The sequence below is a fragment of the Geotrypetes seraphini genome, chromosome 9, assembly GCF_902459505.1.
Source record: "Geotrypetes seraphini chromosome 9, aGeoSer1.1, whole genome shotgun sequence".
In the NCBI taxonomy this organism is placed as follows: domain Eukaryota; kingdom Metazoa; phylum Chordata; class Amphibia; order Gymnophiona; family Dermophiidae; genus Geotrypetes; species Geotrypetes seraphini.
In genome coordinates this window covers 76,144,307-76,167,006 of record NC_047092.1, presented here as the reverse complement: position 1 = coordinate 76,167,006, position 22,700 = coordinate 76,144,307, and the positions used below count along the sequence as shown (strand labels likewise).

The following is a 22,700-nucleotide window of genomic DNA, read 5'->3' as shown; positions in this document are numbered from 1 at the left end:
GCCTCCTTCCTTTTCCCCTGCTCTTACCACCATGCTGCAGCTGCTAAAGTCGACAGGAAGTCTTTCCGACGTCAATTCTGAAGTCGGAGAGGACGTTCTGGGCCAGCCAGGCAGCAAAATTAAAACAAGTGAAAAATTCAACTTTACTGCGTAACACTGGGCTGTTCTTTCTGTTTTCCTTGTCTTTCAGCTGAAGGAGATATTTTCAAAAGAAACTTCATTCTGTCTTAATTAATGATTTAAAACCGACAACAAATATGAATCCAGGGGAATGTATATATGAGAAAATAAACCATTAGATACTTACTGGTTGAGAAAGGCAAAGAGGTATCTCATCACAATGAGAACCGACCTGGGAACAGTCAGAAGGACTTTGCGGAGATGTAGAGCTCTCTCATAGAGATTATCTATTCCTGCAGACGGAAGATAGCATATTCTCAGCATCATTTTACATGCTATGTGTTACAAAGTAAAAAAAAACAAAAACACACACTTCTTGTTTGTCCATTTTATCTCTATAAGAAGTACGCTGCCTGATAGAACATCTTAACAATAAAGCAGAGCAGAAGAAAGAGATCATTTTCAAATAGCAAATAATGATGGGTTGCTTAAAGGAAAATGTACTTTGTTTTAAGCCTAAGCAGCAGCTGTTTTCTATATGTAAAAGCAGTGCACATAAATGGAGGATTAAGGAAGAGCAGGAAGATAAAAGTGCTATGAACACAGTGCACTAGACAACGCCATCTGCCTTAAAAGTAAACAGACATCTCTCCTGCTTCAAATTTATTTACATCCAAATCTAGATGAACACCTTATGGAATTAATCCATCAATATAAAATACATGCTCAGATATTTCACTGAGATTATTTCCCCAAGGTCCTTAGCTGTATTTTTAAGAAAAACAACTCCGCTCATAGTTCAGGGAAACAAACAAAACAGCATTCAAGTTCCAGTCCCAAATGTGGCAACAACTCTGTAACCATGCATTTCTTGTCAGCAGAGTCAAGAACACACATGATATATCCTTTCATATTGAGAAACCTCAGGGGATCTATCATCGGATACCTTCACTATAAAAGGCTGTTTAAATAGCTTTATAGATTTTTCTATCTTTAACAAAGAATAACATTTAACATATATATAATTTATAGCTAAGTGAATATAACAGTTACATAGATGCTTTGCACAAGCTGTTTACTATACGACAAAATTGTCTAGCATTAACAAGACAACTTTGAACAGGTTGACTAGGTGGGAAGGCTAAATAGGCATCTATTTTGAGGATACTTTATAAAGACATATAAGTACCCGTGTTAAAAACCTCTAGCGCCGTTTAGTAAAACCCAGCGATAGTGTGTTAATTTTCATCTGGCATTGGGAGAAATAGTGAAAACTTGGCTTTTCTTAGTTAACTTTTCTACTACTCTTGCTTACTCATACTTTTTTTTTTTAATAACAGAGTAAAGGGAAATTATAACAAAGTTTTAAAAAGTCTCATTGCTACATTCACAAAAGAAATAATTTCTTGCTATGTTGGGCAGAAATTAGTTATATATAATTCTACTGAAAAAAGGGAGCGGTCACAGCTGCAAGCATGACTAATAATGCACGTATATCACTGCAGATGTGAGGAAAATTGCCTTGAACAAATTCAAGCAGTTATCCTTTACAGGAAGTTATTTATGAAAATACTACACAGACAGAGGGAAGAGTAAGAGAAGTAAAGAACAAAGAGAATTAGCTGAAGCAAACCAAAATAGATGACTGAAAAGCAGAAACTTACTGATGCAAGAAATCAGATCATTAAATCTTTCCTTAGGAAAGAGTGCATTTTCCAGTCCTCGGAAGTAGAGCTTCAGCACTCCGGCAACTGAATTAATATCATGGTTATTTTGGTCATCTGCTAGAGGATCTTCACCTAAAGGAATAAAATATAAAAATGATTAACAATAAAAAGACTGAACTCAGATCATGAGATGAAATAAGTTTATATTTATTTGTGCAATGGGATAATTATTAATAAAATATCAAAAATTAGCTTAGAGATCTTGTCATGCAATAGGCCTTGCAGTAAAGAACACGTTAATGGCAATAGAACAAGCTATTAGTAAAAGACAGTCCTATAATTAACTTCAAATTAGGTCAAGGTCAAGCCATGTTTAAGTTCAGTACATCAACACAAAACATGTTTTAGATTAGTTACCATTAATTACTAAACTACAAGCATTCAATGTGGGTAACTGGATCAATATGCAAGGTATCAATGTTCCAAGCAGGGCCGCCATCAGGGCAGTACTACCAGTCCTGCATTCAGGGGCCCGGAGCTGACAGGGGGCCCGGGCTCCCCCAGGGTCGCAAGCATAGTCTCCTCTCCTTCTCCTTACCTGCCCTGCCGCAGCACACAGCCGAACAGAAGTCTTCCCGATGTCAGCGCTGACGTCGGAGGGAGGGCTTAAGCAAAGCCCTCCCTTCCTCCGACGTCAGCGCTGACATCGGGAAGACTTCCAGTCGGTTGCTTGCGGCAGGGCAGGTAGGGAAAAGGCAGTCATGTTCCGAAGGGAGGGGGGATGGTCCGCCCCGGGTGCAGCCATGGGGGGTGTGTGCACAGTCGGTCAGGTCCCCTTAACCTTGTGGCGCTTCCCCCAACCGACCGACAACAGGCCCGGCCGACAAACCTCCGTGCCCTGTAGCAGCGAATCTAAATTATCTTCTTACAGCAGCTTCAATACTCCAGCTACTGTAAGAAGGTAATTTAGATTCGTGGCTACAGGGCAGGGAGGTTTGTCCGACCAGGCCTGTTCTGTTGTCGGTCGGGTGGGGAAGCGCCACAAAGGTAAGGGGCAGGGAGGGAGAAAGGGAGGAAAGGTGGAGTGGAGAAGAAAAGACGCTTAAGGGAAATGGGTAAAACTGAGGGGGGAGTAGGCCGCTGAAAGCACTGGGGAAGACAAAGGGGTGGAGAAGAACGCTGAAAGGACATGGGGAAGACGGGAGGGGGGGAGAAGGACGCTGAAAGCACATGGGGAAGACAGAGGGGGGAGAAGGACCCTGAAAGGAAATGGGGAAGACAAAGGGATGGAGAAGGACGCTGAAAGGACATGGGGAAGACAAAGGGGTGGAGAAGGTGGCTGAAAGGACATGGGGAAGACAAAGGGGTGGAGAAGGAGGCTGAAAGGACATGGGGAAGACAAAGGGGTGGAGAAGGAGGCTGAAAGGACATGGGGAAGACGGGAGGGGGGGGAGAAAGACGCTGAAAGCACATGGGGAAGACAAAGGGGTGGAAAAGGACACCGAAAGGACACGGGGAAGACGGGGGGGGGGGAGAAGGATGCTGAAAGCACATGGGAGAAGGACGCTGAAAGGGCATGGGGAAGACAGGGGGGAGAAGGACGCTGAAAGCAAATGTGGAAGACAGAGGGGGGAGAAGGATGCTGACAGGACATGGGGAAGATGGGGTGGAGAAGGACGCTGAAAGGACATGGGAAGATGGGGGGAGAAGGACGCTGAAAGTGCATAGGGAAGACAGGGGGGAGAAGGACGCTGAAAGCACATGGGGAAGACAGAGGGGGGAGAAGGACCCTGAAAGGATATGGGGAAGACAAAGGGGTAGAGAAGGACGCTGAAAGCACATGGGGAAGACAGAGGGGGGAGAAGGACGCTGAAAGGACATGGGGAAGACAGAGGGGGAGAAGGACGCTGAAAGGACATGGGGAAGACAGGAGGGAGAAGGACACTGAAAGCAAATGTGGAAGACAGAGGGGGGAGAAGGATGCTGACAGGACATGGGGAAGATGGGGGGGAGAAGAACGCTGAAAGGGCATGGGGAAGACAGGGGGGGGGGAGAAGGACGCTGAAAGCACATGGGGAAGACAGAGGGGGGAGAAGGACCCTGAAAGGATATGGGGAAGACAAAGGGGTGGAGAAAGACGCTGAAAGGACATGGGGAAGACAGGGGGGAGAAAGACACTGAAAGCAAATGTGGAAGACAGAGGGGGGAGAAGGATGCTGACAGGACATGGGGAAGATGGGGGGTGGAGAAGGACGCTGAAAGGAAATGGAGAAGAGAGAGTGGGGAGAAGACACTGGCAGGGAAGAAGACAGAGATGCCAGACTATGGGGGGAGCGGAGGGAAGAAGATGGGTGCCAGACCAATTTGGGAGGGGGGAGAAAAGGAGAGGCACAGTAACAGAGCAAATGGAAGACGCAGAAAGAAGAGAGACAGTGGATGGAAGGAATTAAATGAGAACATGAGGAAAGCAGAACCAGGCAACAAAGGTAGGAAAAAAATTCTTTTTTTTTTTTTTGCTTCAGGATAAAGTAGTATATTAGTTGTGTTGATAAAAATTTATAAACATTAGAGGCTCTGGTAGAAACTCGTTTACAAAGTATATATTCTTCCCAATTAATATTTCCAAATTAATAAAGTCTTTTTGCTTATTTTTAAATGGGTTTCTACCAGAGCCTTTAATTCAGTAGCATAATTAAATGAAATGACTATTTCTGTAGTTTATAGGGACGGGCGGGGACGGAGGGGATTCCTCGCGGGGACGGAGGGGATTCCTCGTGGGGACGGGTGGGGATGGAGTGATTCCTCGCGGGGACGGGTGGGAGTCCTCACGGGGACGGGTGGGATTTCTGTCCCCGCGCAATTTAAACATGCACCTTTCTTCCTCCATCCCATGCACCTTTCTTCCTCCATCCCATAACACACACAGCCTGTTGGTGATGATTATCAGATTGATTCATGAATATACAATGATGTTATGAGTGTGCACCTCTTCCTTCCCATCCTCCTTAGCATGTCACATACAGCATGTTACATTACACAAAGTCTGTGTAATGTAACATGCTGTATGTGACATGCTGAGGAGGATGGGAAGGAAGAGGTGCACACTCATAACATCATTATATATTTATCCATAGCTGCATGTTAATGATGTGCTCATATGCACTTATTTATCATCATAACATATACATCATCATTAACATGCAGCTGTGGATGTGTAAGGACAGGCTGAGGAGGATGGATGGGAAGGAAGGAAGGTGCACATATCAACATATCGTACATTTTTAACATGCATGATGCAGCTATAGGCAAGCTGAGGAGGATGGGATCATACAGATGTGTATGTTCAGATATGCGCTCAGATGTGTAGTTTTTTCTGATATATTTATTAAGCTTACAGTATTTATAAAAACACATTTAATACTTGTTACAAAAATATTGTGCAATTGTGATCTACTTCTGGCCTACAAAGGTCAAAAGAAATCCTTAACTGAGATTTTACATTCAAAAGTGAATTATAGCTACTAGCACTATTATTTATTAGTTATTTATTATGCAGATGTTTGTTATTAGTTCAGTATTAGATATATGTTAGTTTAGAATAGATAGGTATAGATTAGTTTAGTTTAGGTTAGGTTAGGGCCCTGCTGAAAGAGTCTACCTTGACGTGGTTGCAGGCTTACAAATCTTTTGGTCAAAGAGTGCGGCGACAGAGAAAAGTATGTGTGTATTCGGCCCATGGAAGAAAGGGGGGGAAGGGGTGCGTGGGGGGGTCCAATAAGATTGCTCAGTAAGGGGCCCAGAAATTTCTGATGGCGGCCCTGGTTCCAAAAGTTGGTTACACAGCCCTTATATGCCCATACCCTTGTGAAAGTACTAGGGAAAAGGATTTAGATGCTCTCATACTAACAGTATCTGGCCCTGCCATAAAGCTAAGTAGAAAAAAAGAAAATCCTGGAAGGTCTTCAGAGGGTTTACTGAGAAAAAGCATCTGGCCTGAGGTCTAACCCCATTATCCAAATGGAAGGCCTCTATTTTATAAAAATAGAATAGCACAACTCTAAACCATGAGAACTCTGGATTCTCTTAGAGAATCAGAATTTTTTTTTTTACTAAAAGCAAACCACACTGACTGTTTCAGCTAACTGTAAACAATTTGGGCATTGAAGTATGCATATATCATATGGAATGAATAAAAAGCAGAAAATATATTACACACATAACATAAAATTATATATAATCCCCAAATACTGAATTACTGAGCAATTCAAAGAATACAGGACATTTTTGTCATTAGACTTCCATGTAATATACAAATTGAAAAATGACTGCTATCATCTTTCATGGCTGCCTTACATTTTCAATAAGATTAACTGCAGGCTGGTTTTATTTATATGGACTTCTTAAGAACCATTTTCATTCTTGGTGTTTCTGTAGTTGAGCAAATATAGGCAATAGCACCTTTTGGCAGCAGGTCTGGGCTTAACATATTCACTTTTGAAACATTAAGTGCAAATCTATAGACTCCACTCTGCATCCTTGTTAAGAAAATTTAAATGAATGACTTCTGAGGAAATCATGGGATAGGAGGTACTGCAATGTCCTATTGTAGATTAAGAACTGGTGACAGGTTGCCAAGGCCTCAACCTTACCTTGATGAACACTCCCATTGCCAGTTTTCCAAATATATAACCAATTTCAAAATGGCACGCTCTCAAACTCAGTAGTAAGCAGATCATACCGCTCTTACCAAGTACACTTCAATGGAACCTTCTCCCAACCCTGGCACAATCCCTGCGGAGTTCCTCTGGGCTCCCCTCTTTCACCCTCTCTATTCAATGTCTACATGGCCTAAAACTAAAATCATATATTTACGCAGACGACATCACTATTATCATTCCCATTACCTCGCTTTCCCAAGAGATTGAACAATTCACCTCATCCATCCTCACCAAGATAGAACAATGGGCCACTCAATTCAAATTAAAGCTGAACCCAGAAAAAAACAAAATTTTCCTGGCCAGTCCCAACAACAAGCTAACAAACACCTCCCTGAAACTTAACGGGTTAGACTACCCAATTAACCCCACAATCAAAATCCTTGGAGTCATCCTGGACCGCTGCCTTACTTTTGAAGTCTACACCAATGCTCAGATTAAAAAATGTTTTGGTACCCTCTGGAAACTCCGCACCATCAAACACTACTTTGACTTCTTCTCCTTCCGATTACTGGTCCAATCACTAATCCTGAGCATCCTAGACTACTGTAATATCATCTACCTAGGTTCATTTAAAAAAAAACATCAAACGCTTAAGACTCGTACAGAATGCAGCCGTTCGACTCATCTATAATCTCAAAAAATCTGACCATAAGCCCCTTCTAAAAAAACTGCACTGGCTGCCTATGGAGGCGAGGATTATCTTCAAATTTGCTTGCCTCTGCTTCAAAACCCTAACAGGCTCGTCTCCAATCTACCTATCAGATCACTTTGTCTGTTCTGGCCCCACCTGCACACATAACGCCCACTTGTTTGCCTTCCTGTCCCTAAAGTGCTGCATCTACAAGAGATTCCTTGACAGATCCCTGGCTTTCCAGGCATGCAAATGAAACAAATGTCTATCCACTCTCATCTCTAATTCTCCCTCCTACCAAATTTTCAGGAAGTCAATCAAAACTTATCTCTTTGACAAATATCTCTGACTCCTGCCCTCCTTGTAACTCTATTTTTAACTATGCCTTGTACCTCCCACCTTCCTGCACCTCCCACCTACCTGCCTCCTCCCTACCTGCACCCGACTTCCTAAGCCATGCCGATTGACTTGTTTATAACCTCTCTATCTCCTCTATCTCCTTCTTGCCTGCTCCCGACTTGCTAAGTTACATTGATTGGTTGACTTATTTGTAAATTTCGCTGTAGATGTACAGTCTCTTGTCATGTAAACCGCTCTGAACTATTCTGGTACTGCGGTATACAAAAATAAAGTTATTATTATTATCATAAAGTCAAGTCTCTCCTGTGCCAACAAATATGGCCCCCATACGTTATGAATAAGCACTTCCCTTCCTCCAACCCAGTCAGGTATTCTAACTTTCTCACTTGCACTCCAGTTCTACCTGTTCACTTCTCCTCCTTTCCTCTCCCCAGAAATATACTCAGTACTTCTCTCTCCACCTGGGCCCCTCGGACCCCGCCAATTAATTCTATCTGTTCATTAAACTTCTTTTCTATCACTCCAGACTCCCAGAGTATACTCCTCTCCCCCTCTAATATACTTTAATAGTTCCTCGCTATTTCCCCCTCCACTCGGAAAATCCCTCAACAGAACATGCAGATCTCCACTGGAAAAGTGGTTTTGCACAAGAAATACAATAGAAGGAAAGGAGAAAAAAATTCTAGAACTACAAAGTATTTTTATGACCCCAGAGCTTAGCTGGTAGAACTCTTGCAATTAGTCTGAAGGTGCATACCAGCATAAAAGGATAGTAAACAGAAAGGCCTGGGCTTCCTCAGCCTAACATTGCCAAGATGAAGTTTTATTGGGCTTTATGCAACATCCACCATGCACAGACCAGGCTCTTCTCTGCCAGTGACCATATGTCCAGGACATAGCAAATGGTGTATATTTATACCGGTCCCATAGCCCTGGTGTAATTTCCACTCAATCACAGAAAAATACAATCACAAACACACTGTTACACACTCTCCTCAGTCCGTGAAACTTAGGTGCCTTTCAACTAGAGAAATCAATTTGCTGATCAGCATGTCTATGAACTAGCAGACACATCAGTACTTTCCAAATAGTTCCTCAGGCTTCTTAACCACAGTTGTTTGGAGCAGCTGAACCAAAGCTGTGCAGGAACCTTTTACGTTCAGTTGGGGTTGTGTACCCTTTGTAGAGCCTTGATGGAAAATATGCACTTAAGCTAAGTTTTGCAGTGAGAACTTTATGCCCATTACAAAGTTGTGAGCAATATGGTGTGAGCTCTCAGTGGGGTGCAGCCATTTGAATGGAGACATCTTGAAACATTACCTTGGCTCATCAAAGCTCCAACCAGCAAGAGGCTCTGTAGGTTTTCAGTATCACAACTTTATCTGCAAAGTTTAGCAATCATAGGCTTAGGTCTCCTGCATGTCTCTGCTGGTTGTGAGCTCAGGTAGCATGCTTGCTTTGTGTAGATGATATTCCTTCCTACATCCAGGCCAAGAACAGCAGGAAGGTTTCTAATCACACAGAGCTAGTGAGTCCTTGTTTAACAGTTTCTGGAAGGTCCATCAGTCAGAAAATGTTTCTCCATCTGCAATTCTCCTGATCTTCAATTCAATCTGTGAGTAGCACATTCTGGTTTTTAAGCATTGCTAACTGTTCTGCCAGCTGTTCAGTCACCATCTCTAATTTTTTTTTTTGCTTGTTCAGCGAGATTCCTACTTTATTTAGTTACTCTCGGCGCTACACATTGTTTGTTTGGCTTTACTGTTTTTCCCAACATTTTTTGTGACACATGTTTTTTCCTTTTTTTACCATGGACCCCTGATGAAGGTTGTCCGAAACATGGACCGTGTTGGGTCCCTTGTTTGGTAAAAAGGTTTTAATATATAATTTGGTTGTCACAATAAATTTTGCCTACTTCGTTGTACACATCTGCACTTATCACCACCTTCATTTCAGACATCTGCAAACTGTCCCTCAGTATCTTCTTCATAGTGTTCATAGTCTCTTTGCTCTGCAGTAGAACACAACTGCAATCTCTTTCCTGCTAATCTTCCTCTATAGAAATTTCTCCTAGGGGCTTGTTTACTGACTTTAGAAATATAGGGGTCAATATTTAGCAGGCCAGAAATGGCTTCCGACTGGTTAAATTGCTAGTTTGGGGCTAATTTTCAATGATAATCAGTCATTGCCATTGAAAATGACTAGTTAGTCCCTAAAGCAAAACTGGTTATTTTTGAGGTGTTCTGGAAGGCAGAATCGGTATTTGGCTGGTTAAATGCCGATATTCAACATTTAACCAGCCAAGGTCACTGCATAAACAGGACCGCATAAGAGTCAGTCCTATCTTTACATGGTGTCCAATAGCCAGATAAGTGCTTAATATTGAACTTTACCAGCTAAGGTTTAGCTGACTCTGGAAACCCAGAAACTCAATGCTGGAGCTGGACATAGCCTGACACTGAATTTCAGAGCATAACACTGGCAGCAGTCAACAAAATGTTGAGAATCGCCAGCTGAATATCAAACCCATAGAGGTCAATATTTAAACTATTTGTCCTGGAACTCCTCAACCCCTACTTCCTCCAGATCCTCCCAAATTTTTAAACTATCCTTTCCTTCCATAAAAGGTATTTCCCATGTAGGCAAACTTGGGTCATCCCTCCCCTTTAGAATCACTGAGATCTGGAATAACCTCACCTCCCCTCTCCGAACCTCAAGCTCCCTCCAACTCTTCCGCAAACACCTAAAAACATGGCTATTCTCAAAACTGTAACACTTCCCCCCCTCTTAGGCCTCTCACCTTCCCCCTTTACACCTAACTCTTTAATCTCTCCACTGTAGTTCCTCTCTCATCTTTCTTCCTGTAAACCGTGCCGAGCTCCGCATTCGTGGAGATGGTGCAGTATATAAACCCAAGGTTTAGTTTAGTTTAGTTAACTTTGGGAGTTAGCTTAATAGGTTTAGTGGGGTTTAAGTTATATCATTCTTAAACCTCATTGAACAAATTATTGCCTGCACAAAATTTATAAAGAGATGGCAGCAGGGTGAATCGAAATTTTATTCATTAAGCAATGATATTTAGCACTAGCTAGGAAAAAGGTTGTCAAAGAAAGTTATTCAGACAATATCTGCTGTTGAATATGTAAATAGCGGTATCCATCTAAATTTAATGGAAGATATTTTTGAATTATAGTTTTGGAGAGACATTTCCTTATTTATATATTTCCTTATATTTATATACCATTTTCCTAAAACATCATTCAAAATGGTTTACAAAATCACAAAAAGCAATAAAAGAAGATGAATGAAAGAAAACATTTAAAACACCTAATCCTTGCTATAAAAATAGCTAAAAGTATAACTAACTGAGTGGTATAGATAACCAATATAACCCCAATAACATATAATCCATTCAACTGGGGGGGGGGGGGGGCTAAAGTAGAAGCTAATTAGTCACATTTATCCAATGATTGAATCATGGAGTATCCATTTGGATTTTAATCACACCGATAATGTGAGTCGATTATAAGACTTAGTGTAGAGTTCTAAAACTCTGAGGCCTTTTTCCTGAATTAACAATATTAATAGATGGACATATGGATAAATGTGACTAATTAGCGTCTACTTTAGACCCCCCCCCCCCCAATTGAGTGGATTATATGTTATTGGGGTTACAAAAATATCTAGACATAAGAATAAAATATTTTGGCTAATCCGGAAATAAAAAAGTTTTAAAATTTTTTCTAAATAACATGAGATTTGTTTCTAACCTCAAATCCAGAGGGAGTTTATTCCACAACTCTGGACCTACTCTCTAAAAGCTTTCAAGTCACAACCTTACCTTACTTATAATGCCAGTATCAGGAACTGGAAGTAAACTACCCTGACCCAGATGTAAAGCAAGATTTGGAGTAAATAAATAAAGAAGTTTCTCTTTCAAATACCTTGGCTTCTGAAACTGTAAAACCTTAAAAGACATGGTCAAGAGTTTAAACTGGGTTATTTCTCTAATAGAGAGCCAATAGAGGACTCGCCCTCTCTGAGGCTTTTTACCCAGTAACACTCTTGCAGCTGTATTCTGGAGGACTTGTAATTTCCTAAGCAGAATCATATCCAGTTAACACAATATAGCACATTCTGGAACCAAATTTAAACTTAGGTATACAGTATTCAAAATGGGATGGGGGACTCAAAGGCAAATTTTTAGACCTTTCCTGCAAAACAAGTGACTAAAAATTATTGCAATAAAAAAGCTCAGGTGGCTGAGTTATTTTATTAGCTTATGGGTGCTTTAAAGTAACTCTTGAGCATACTCTCTTCCTTGCTGATAGTGATGGCATAAATTTCCAATAAGGCTTTTGTTTAGTTCATATAACACAATTTACTTCTAGATTCTACAATGACAGCACAATGTTGAAAAATTTTCTCAACTAGCAAAATGCAACAGTGCCTTAGTACAGGGGTGCCCACACTTTTTGGTCTTGCGATCTACTTTTAAAATGACCAAGTCAAAATGATCTACCAACAATAAAATTAAAAAAAAAAACAAAGCACACTGTACGCAGAGAAAATGTTAATTATCATTTATATTCCGGAGGGTTTTCAAAGAGGTCAAGGCAGATGACTTTATGCAATGTCACCTCAGTAACAACTATACAAAAATAGATAAATATACCCCCTCCCTTTTTACTAATCTGCAATAGCGGTTTTTAGTGCAGGGAGCTACGCTGAATGCCCTGCGCTACTCATGATGCTCATGGGCTCCCTGCGTTAAAAACCGCTATTGCAAAATATAGACAGCAGATATAAATTCTCAAAACGGACACATTTTGATCACTAAATTGAAAATAAAATCATTTTTCCTACCTTTGTTGTCTGGTGATTTCATGAGTCTGGTTGCACTTTCTTCTTCTGACTGTACAATTTTTTCTTCTTCTCCCTGTCCCCTGCCACATTCTATTCCCTTTCTGTCTCCCTGTCTGTCTGTCTTTTCTTTCTCACCAAGTTGAGGCTAAATTGGAGCTTCCACCACAGTCATTTACAATAAACTTTTTTTCCCTCCCTTTTATTCTTTCCAAACCAATAGAAGTTTTTAAAAAATTGTACAAAAGGGGTTGAGAAATGTCTCTTTTTGCCTGTCTGACTGAGGGCAAAATAACTGAAAATTTAACAGAATAGGATGAAATTTGACGTGGGAAAAATGATAAAAAGATACATTGATTTTGAAAATGGGCCAAAGCGGACGTAGGGTTTCAAAGAAATGAGCCCTCTCCTCCCAAAAAAAGGTTCAGTGCATTTCAAAGGGAGAAGCAGTTCCAGGTCCTATAGCACAGACATTTGCATACATACTGTACATAGCAGTTAGGCAAGTCCTCCTTTCTGCTGTTTCTCCCTGTTCTCTAATCTCCCAACCCTCCAAACTGCCCCTACTCTGAAATTATTCCCCACCACTGCCCTACCTCCATCAAAATGTCCCACCTGATAAAATGAAGCCCCAGCAACTGACTCATCACTCCCAAAACTTCCCTTTCAACTCAACAAATACCTCTCTCTACAACAGCCCCAAACACAAAAAATATCCCCCACTGCCACTGCACTATCACTCAGCAACTTGAACTCAGCCCGCTAAACAACCTCCCCGCTGTTGTCATCTGGAAACAGGCTCCCCCCCCCAAACTGCCGTTGCTGCAGAGTTCTCCCTGCTCCCCAACGCTGTAACAGGCCAGCAGCCTTCCTTCCGACGTCAATTCTGACGTCGGAGAGGAAGTTCCGGGCCAGCCAGGCAGTGATTGGCTGGCCCGGAATTTCCTCTCCAATGTCAGAATTGATGTCGGGGGGGAGGGGGGAAGGCTGGTGTGCCTGGCGCTTCTGCAGTCTGGCCTGTTACAGCGTCAGGGAACGGGGAAAACGCAAAGGCTACATGAGACTATTGCGGAGCCTGGGATGGGCTCCGCGATCGACTCATGTTGCCTTTGTGATCTACTGGTCGATTGCAATCAACCTTTTGGGCACCCCTGCCTTAGTAGGATAGATACTGATCAACCAGATCTATTTTCATCACAATATTCTAAAATCCAAAACAGCAATTTCATATAGCAGGCAAACTACTCCAATATGACAGAAAGAAATTCATTTCAATGGGATTTTAAAAATTAAGAACTGTAATTCTTTTTTAGATTGAAAATACAAGTAGGTTACCTCTCTCAAATGCGTTTTTGATATCATTGACTTCCACCTGGGAGCCAGAAACTCTGAAAATTCCCTGATGCTGGAGACCTAAGGAAAATGGAAGAGAAATAAAGGTGGAGAAATGCATACAGATGACACTATCTCCCGGATTCTGTATAGGTTGCCCAAATTTGGATGCGCAAATTGGGGTGTAGATTCCAGATTTATACATAAACTAGTCAATTAGGTATTATCAATTTATTGGAATGTTAACTTCAGTTGGCAGTAATTAGGAGTTACTTGCAGATCTCTAACATGAATGCCTAAATTTCATAGCATGAACACAGAAAGGGGAGTGGCCATGAGCGAGTCAAGGACATTCCCAGAAATTAGGCATGATGTATAGAATACCTGCATTTGCACATCTAACTGCCATTAGTTGGTCCTGAGCATTTCAAGTTAGTTGCAAAATACACACTAAACTAGTTTTCTATAAAAACACACTGCACAGAGTACCCGTTACAGAATACTAGAATAGGCGGAGCATCTCCATGCCTAACTTTGGGTGTCATTTATTAAATCTAGCCTTATACCCTTAAGGCGTGATTTAAAGAAAATTGGAATCTAATAATGAGAAAGTACATACTACAAGAGGGCTGATTAAGGTTGCTCATAAAATATAAATTTAGGAAAGTCTTACCATATAGATTGATAAATCTGATACAGCTTTCCACTATAAGAGGAATGATTTGTCCCGAGTCCTAAGGAAATAAATGTACTTCTTGTTAAAACAATTACAGTCATCATTATATTTACTGAATGACTGATTTGAGGGTACAGTAAACCTGCAATTATAACTAACATTTCATCACAAAATATTACATTGCTTCTGTCAGTGACAATAATAATAATAAAATAATTATTTTGGATAATGTTCCAAACGTTTTGTATTTACAGTCACTAAGCTACCATCAAAATTATTTGCTAAATAACAATTTAGCATTATGGCAGATTAATTGAAATTTTAATAATGCCATACCGAAGTTGTTTCTAAATGTACAAAAATGTACATGCCAGGTTGCACGGTTCATAGTCAATTGCGCGCAAGACAAATGCACGCAGCAATTGTCCTTGCGCTGAAATGTCTGCACGCATTTGACAGCGCACATTTGACTTGCCACCGGTTGCACCATCTCTGACAACCTATTATTTGATAGTATGATGTGTCATACATATTTGTTTAGGTAAAATCTGAACAACGGATACTGTACTTTTCAAAAATGTTAAATATCTGAACTTAAGTGGTGAAACACAAAATATTAACTGGATGTTGTATGAAAAACATAATGTTAATATGCTAATGAGGCATATGTCAGGAACCAAAATTCATTTAAAAGGGAAATGTTTGAATTAAGAAATGAATTGTTTGCAATAGTTTATTCAAAATTACTATGGAATCTTATCAATGGACTCTTCTACACAATCATTTACAATGAGTATGTTTGGGGTGCCATATAAATACTAAGGGAAGCCGTGCTAGCGGGGTTAACGCGTGCGACTTTTCATCACGCGCTAACCCCCGCACTGGCCTAAAAACTACCGCCTGCTTAAGAGGAGGTGGTAGCGGCTAGCGTGGCCGGTGGTTTAGTGTGCGGTATTACGCGCATTAAACCGCTAGTGCGCCTTTGTAAAAGGAGCCCTAAAATTATTATCTGGCCCATGTATTTTACCATTGACATAAAGATAAACAAAGAAATAGTGTTCAATATAGCTGGCTGGTAAGCCAATTACCGTATACACTCAAATATAAACCGACCCAAAAATAAACTGAGGTAAACATTTTTCCTCAAAAAAGGAGGAAAAATGGTTGACTAAAATATAAACCGGTTGGCTTATATTCAAGTGACCTGCCAGCCTCTGTACTCTGTCCCCCTTCCCTTCCTTCTTGCCCTGCCAGGCTTTGTTCCCAGTCCCCCTCCCTTCTTGCCTGGCTCTGCACCCAGCCTCCTACCTCTCTGCCAGGCTCTGCACCCTGTCCCCACTCCCTCCCCTGATACAGGCCTCCACTGAGATCCCTCCCGCCTCCTATCCCAGCCGACTCTCACAATTCTCGGCTCCTTCCCATCTTCCCGATTAGTATAAACTCCCTGGTGTTCCAGCAGGGCAGGAGCGATTTTCATATGCTCCTGCCCCATGCAGAGCCACCATCTCAATGGCTACCATTTCTTGCGGCAACCTTGCAAGTTCTCGCAGTCTCGTGGTTGAAACGAGAGCGTATGAAGATTGCTCCTGCCCCGGTTCACCGTTGGACCACCAGAGAGTTTAAAGGTACTGTTAATACTAATTGGGGAAGTGGGAGGGAGGTGAGAATTATGAGATTCACACGGGACAGGAAGTGGGAGAGATCCTTCCTGTTCTGGTCCACCAGGTCTTACAGCAAGCCTGGTGAAGTCCTGCAACAGATCTGGGAAGGGGGGAAGGGGCGGGCAATTGACCCGAACATAAAGAGCCTTTTCTTGGCCCAAAAATCCCAGTTTATTATGTTTGAGTATATATAGTATATATATACTCTTTTCTATAATATAGATATTTATATACATAAGCACTTAAACCTGTATAAAACTGTTTTATTTTCCTCTGGTCTCTAGTTAATGTGTTAGCATGACAACATGTACTAATTTGAGAGGAAGTGGTAAGTGTATCTGCACTAATTGTTAATAATCATCACATGCAGTAAATAGCTTTTCTGTGCTATAACTATAGGGGGACATCTTGGGCGTATCCACAAAACTTACCACACATCCTTTGCACTTATCCTGTGTTCATTTTTTTATATTAAAGTATAGTGAGTGTAAAAACTTCCTGCACTTTAGTAAAACTGTGCTATTGAGATTTTTGATGGCAGCATGAAAAGAAAATTGTGGTTTGCTATTGTCATCTAGTTCCTGGCTGGTCATAGCAAGTTGCTCATTTTTATGGGCTTTCTTCCCTACAACAGAGAACCTGCCTTTTCCTAGTGACTGAAAACACAGTATTGAAGCACTACAGTTAAGAGGATTCCATTACAGCTTAGGGAGAACATTGGTATTCAGTTCAACCAGTAAATTTGAACAAGCTGGTATCTAAACCCCTTGAACAGTTTGAACTTGTTCTTTTCTTGTGTATCCTCGCTACACAGAAGAGGAGAGCAAGGTGAGATCTAGGGACTAAAATATTAATGAAGTTGGGAGGGGAAAAGGCAGATTAGGAGTAAGAGAGAACTAGGTAGGAAAGAGAAAAAGAAAGAAACAAACTCAACAAAGGACTTGATGAGCATATAGCATGTCCATCTCTTCATCCAGATTGAAAGACCAAGAACAGTCACGCCTATTAATCACACTAAATGTAAGTGAAAGTTAAATTAATGTTGAGAGGAGGGGATCAAGATGGCGGCAGCTCGGAGTCGGCATTGGAAACATCAGAATTCGAGAGCATTACTTCTTTGACAAGATTCTTTAAAATGCTGCACTCTAAACGGAAGGGTAGCGTCCATTCCGAACCTGCTGCAGTGAGGACATCTACCCCTAAGCAAAGATCAATCCTGGATTTTGCAGCCGCCTCCCCTAACACCCATAAGAACATAAGAACTGCCATCAACAGATCAGACTCTGGTCCATCAAGTCCTGTGATCCGCTCACATGGAGGCCCAGCCAGGTGTAACCTGGCGAAAAACTTAAGTCACCCGTAACCCTCTATGTGCCTTCCGAGGAGATGTGCATCTAACTTGCCTTTAAATCCTAGAACGGTGGGTTCCGCAGCAATCTCTACCGGGAGAGCGTTCCAGGTGTCCACCACTCGCTGTGTGAAGCAGAACTTCCTGGCATTTGTCCTGGGCTTTTCCCCCTCAGCTTCAGTCCATGACCTCTTGTCCTAGTCACATTTGACATCGTAAATAACTTTTTCCCCTGCTCTATCTTGTCGAGTCCTTTTATTATTTTAAAAGTCTCAATCATATCCCCTCGCAGTCTCCTCTTCTCAAGGGAGAACAGTCCCAGTTTTTTAAGCCGTTCTTCATAGTTCAAGTTCTCCATACCTTTTACCAGCTTTATTGCTCAACTCTGCACCCTCTCGAGCAGTTTTATATCCTTCTTTAGATAGAGAGACCAGTGTTGGACACAGTATTCCAAGTATGGTCTGACCATTGCTCTATCTACTCGTGATTCCCTTCTTTATCATGCCCAACATTTTATTTGCTTTCTTTGTCGCCACCGCACATTGTGCTGATGGTTTCAGGGTCCTATCTATCAACACCCCCAGGTCTTTTCTCGTTCACTCTTACTCAGAGTTGCACCCGACATGCTGTACTCATGCTCCTTATTCTTTCTGTCCAAATGCATTACTTTGCACTTTTCCACATTAAACTTCATCTGCCATTTCTCTGCCCATCTCTCTAACTGGCTCAAGTCTCTCTGTCGTTCCTCGCTGTCCTTTTGTGATCTGATTGTCCGACATAGCTTTGTATCGTCTGCAAACTTGATGATATCACTGGACGTTCATTCTTCTAGATCGTTGATGAAAATATTAAATAAGATTGTCCCAAGAACCGAGCCCTGGGGCACACCGCTAGTCACTTTCTCCCAGTCTGAGAGCTTCCCATTTATGCCTACCCTCTGCATTCTGTTTTCCAGCCATTTGCCTATCCACCTTAGTATGTCTCCCTCTACTCCGTGGCTTTGTAATTTCCTGAGAAGTCTTTCGTGTGGAACTTTATCGAACGCTTTCTGGAAGTCCAGGTTTATTATGTCCACTGGTTCCCCGTTATCGATAGATTTGTTTACTGTTTCAAAGAATTGTAGTAAATTAGTCAAACATGACTTCTCTTTCCTGAAGCCATGTTGACTGGCTCTCATCAGGTCGTGTGTATCCAAGTGCCAACTATGCTATCTTTAATCAGTGCTTCAACCATCTTTCCAGGGACAGATTTAAGACTCACTGGTCTGTAGTTGCTAGGTTCTCCTCTTGACCCTTTTTTTGAAAATTGTGGTGACGTTTGCTATCTTCCAGTCGTCCGGTATCTGTCCAGTTTTAATTGACAGGTTCGCAAGGTTTTGCAGTAGTTCACCGATTTCCACCTTCAGCTCCTTTAATACTCTTGGGTGAATTCCATCCGGTCCAGGGGACTTGTTGCTTTTAAGTTTGTCGATCTGGTAGTATATCTGGTCCAAATCCACTTCTAATGTGGTGAGGCTGTCCTCTATTTCTCCCTTGAACACTTTCACTGTTTCAGGTATTGATGTAATGTCCTCCTTCATGAAGACAGACGCAAAGAAGGAGTTTAGTCTGTCAGCAATTTGTTTGTCTTCTTTAATGCACCCTTTGCTTCCCTGGTCGTCCAGCGGACCCACTGCCTCCTTTGCAGGTTTTTTCCCTTTTACGTATCTGAAAAAGGGCTTGAAGTTTTTGGCCTCTTGCGCTATTTTCTCCTCATAGACCTTTTTGGCATCCCTCACCGCCTTTTGACATTTCTTCTGATCGTTTTTGTGGCTGGAGGTTTGCTTGAGCTGTCTTTGGCCGGAGGAGCGGCTGGAAACTTGGAGCTGGAGATATCTCTCTCCCCTCCAGATGCTGTCCCACTGCCGCACCCTGCCCAACTTACGGTCCTGTCGGGTGAACCCTGCTTAGAAGTGAAAGCAGGGGGAACCCGATTCAGGGGGCTGGACTCACGGGAGTTCAATCAGAGCAGGGAGCTCTGAGAGCCAGCTCGGTTGCCGGCTCTGAAACAACAAAACTGGTAGCGAGTATACTCGAGAGAATATGGGAGTCTCTCGATGGTTTGAATTCCCTGGTAGCCAGGTCTGTTCAAGAAATTACTACTCTTGTAAGTACTGTTGATGTTTTGGGAAAATCATTAAATACAACTAAAGAAGAATTGTCAACAGAAATTAGAAATGTGAAAAACAATGTAACTGGTATCCAGGCTGTGACTAACAGTCTGGTCAATGAAAGGATTGTATTACTGTATTTTTGCGCCTTTAGACACACCTAACCATAAGACGCACCCTAGATTTAGAGGAGGAAAAGAAGAAAAAAAACCATTCTGAACCAAATTCTCCCTGCCAGGATCTGCACCCAACCCCACACTCCTTGCCAAGCTCTGCACCCTGTCCTTCCTCCCTGCCAGGTTCTGTACTCTGTCCCCCCTCTGGTGGTCTAGTGGTAGGCCATAGCACAGGGCAGGCAGGCCTAGTGGCTGGAAGGCAGGTAGGGACAGGTAACCTAGTGCGCTGCTATGCCGCGAAAGAATGGAAAAGGAGGCAGCCACGTCAGCTGGCAGTTCTCGGAGGAAGCAGCGGGAACCAGGCAGCCAGCCTTGTGCGCCGCTCTCAGGGAGGGAGGGTGCCGAGTCCAACGAGGGAGGGCAGCCGCATTAAAATAAAGTAATGGGGGGGCGCTTTGGGTATTCGCTCCATAAGACACACCCTAATTTCCACCCACTTTGGGTGTGTGAGGAGGGGTGGGGAAGTGCGTCTAATGGAGCGAAAAATACGGTAAATAGAAAAATTGAACAGATGGAAAAAATTACAATCGAAGGTTAAATCTCTGCTTTTTGAATTTTCTGAAGGCTTTTGGTGTGGCGCCTATGGATATGTGGAAGCAAAATTTAATTGAAGTGCTAAAAATTTCCTCTGAACATATTCTGCCTCTAAATCGCATTTACTATTTACCTGTTAAGAAAAAGATCGTCTTACACCAGAAGCAGAGCTATTACCTCAAGTAGAAAATTCTTTAAATGTTACAGAATTACTAGAAACTACATTGTCTGAATCCACAGAGAGGGATACATTGCTTACATCTTTTGTCTTTGGACAAGACCTAAATGTTATTATGAGAATGTATTTCTGTAACCCTCAAATTATGGGAAAAACGTTTCAATATTCCCTGACGTCACAAGAACTACGCAAGAGCGGAGAAGAAATTATTTCTTGCTATGACAGCTGAGACATTGACTCTTGTGGCAACATTTTTTTAGCATACCCATGCAAATGCCTGATAAAAATATCTAGGAGTAAAATATGTCTTTTATACACCAGATCAATTATGAGCTTTTCTGGACTTGAAAGGCCTAGCAGCTGGGAAGGTTTAATGAATGGCAGTTAGATTAAGGGGATATTGTTGTTAAGCCTATGCCTTTATCGATTTGTCTTTTTCTTTTGGAGTTTCTCTTCACTTGATGGGCTCTTTTTACGAAGCCAAGTTAGCGGTTTAACGCACGTAATAGCGCGCGCTAAACTGCTGGCCGCGCTAGACGCTAACGCCAGCATTGAGCTGGCGTTAGTTCTAGCTGTGTAGTGTGGTTTAGCACGCACTAAAAAGCTGCGTGCACTAAAACCACTAACGCGGCTTCGTAAAAGGAGCCCTATGTTTTCTCCTCCTCCTGAGTTAGTGGTCTAAGAAAGTAACCTTTTTTCCTTTTTTTTAGCTGTGAAATTGCTGAACTGTATTTTCAAGGTTTCGTCTGTTTTTCTTGTAGCAAGAGTATATTCTTGTGAAGTATGTTAAAATTTAAATAAAAAAAAGTTAAACTAATGTTTTACTTTATTTATTTTTCACACTTTATTTATTTTTCAATTTAAAATTGTGTAGAATAAACACCAATGGCTAATTTTAATTACTTGAAACAAAATGATTTAAGCAAGAAAGGCGAATAGAATGTTTGATATTATCCAGAAAGGTATTACCACCAGAACGAAAGAAGTTATCCTGCCGTTATATCAGGCGATGGTGTGCCTGCATCTGGAGTACTGCGTCCAATACTGGTCGCCGTACCTTAAGAAGGATATGGCGATACTCGAGAGGGTTCAGAAAAGAGTGACGCGATTGATAAAAGATATGGAAAATCTTTCATATGCGGAAAGATTAGAGAAATTGGGGCTCTTTTCCCTGGAAAAGAGGAAGCTTAGAGGGGATACGATAGAGACTTACAAGATCATGAAGGGCATAGAGAAAGTGGAGAGGGACAGATTCTTCAAACTTTCGAAAACTACAAGAACGAGAGGGCATTCGGAAAAATTGAGAGGGGACAGATTCAGAACCAGTGCTAGAAAGTTCTTCTTCACCCAAAGGGTGGTGGACACCTGGAATGCGCTTCCAGAGGGTGATAGGACAGAGTACGATTTGGGGGTTCAAGAAGGGATTGGATAATTTCCTGAAGGAAAAGGGGATAGAAGAGTATAGATAGAGGATTACTATACAGGTCCTGGACCTGATGGGCCGCCACGTGAGCGGACTGCTGGGCACGGATCTCTGGTCTGACCCAGCAGAGGCACTGCTTATGTTCTTATGTCCTTTATCATCATGTAATGAAAACTCAAGTCAAAAGTTATTGTTTGGGTCCTAGCAAATAGAGGTCCATTTAATAAAGAAAATCTTAAGAACAAAAAACTTTACAGCCCATATCTGAAATCTAAATAAGGATACTGTATCTATCGAAAATGTTAGATATCTGAATGTTAAGTGCGTTGGCTGTACACCCTAGAGGAAAAGCAAAGATAAAATATATAAGAGGCAGACCAATTTCAATAAAAAAGACGCTTTGGAATAACAGGTCATGGGATGAGTGTGAAACGTGAGCTATGTCAGGAATAGTATAAGGAAATATTTCTTTACAGAAATTGTAGAGGATGCATTTAATAGCCTTCTAGTGAAAATGGTACTATAGAAGCTGATATGCACGGACAGGGAGAGGGACCTTGGGGTGATAGTGTCCGAAGATCTAAAGGCGAAAAAAACAGTGTGACAAAGCAGTGGCTGCTGCCAGAAGGATTCTGGGCTGTATAAAGAGAGGCGTAGTCAGTAGAAGGAAGAAGGTGTTGATGCCCCTGTACAGGTCATTGGTGAGGCCCCACTTGGAGTATTGTGTTCAGTTTTGGAGACCGTATCTGGCGAAAGACGTAAGAAGACTTGAGGCGGTCCAGAGGAGGGCGACGAAAATGATAGGAGGCTTGCGCCAGAAGACGTATGAGGAGAGACTGGAAGCCCTGAATATGTATACCCTAG

The 22,700-nt window shown here is 41.9% G+C and overlaps 1 protein-coding gene across 3 annotated transcripts in view; it reads right to left on the bottom strand.

Moving 5' to 3' along the window:
• Positions 1-22,700, bottom strand: part of SRGAP1 (SLIT-ROBO Rho GTPase activating protein 1) — a 299,333-nt gene that overhangs the window by 41,377 nt on the left and 235,256 nt on the right. For all 3 annotated transcript variants that reach the window (XM_033959332.1, XM_033959333.1, XM_033959334.1), the window contains exons 13-16: positions 14,365-14,425; positions 13,695-13,772; positions 1,785-1,919; positions 308-413 (exon numbers count right to left, since the gene is read on the bottom strand). In XM_033959332.1, the coding sequence (XP_033815223.1) occupies positions 308-413; positions 1,785-1,919; positions 13,695-13,772; positions 14,365-14,425 (380 nt within the window). The remainder of the gene's footprint in view (positions 1-307; positions 414-1,784; positions 1,920-13,694; positions 13,773-14,364; positions 14,426-22,700) is intronic.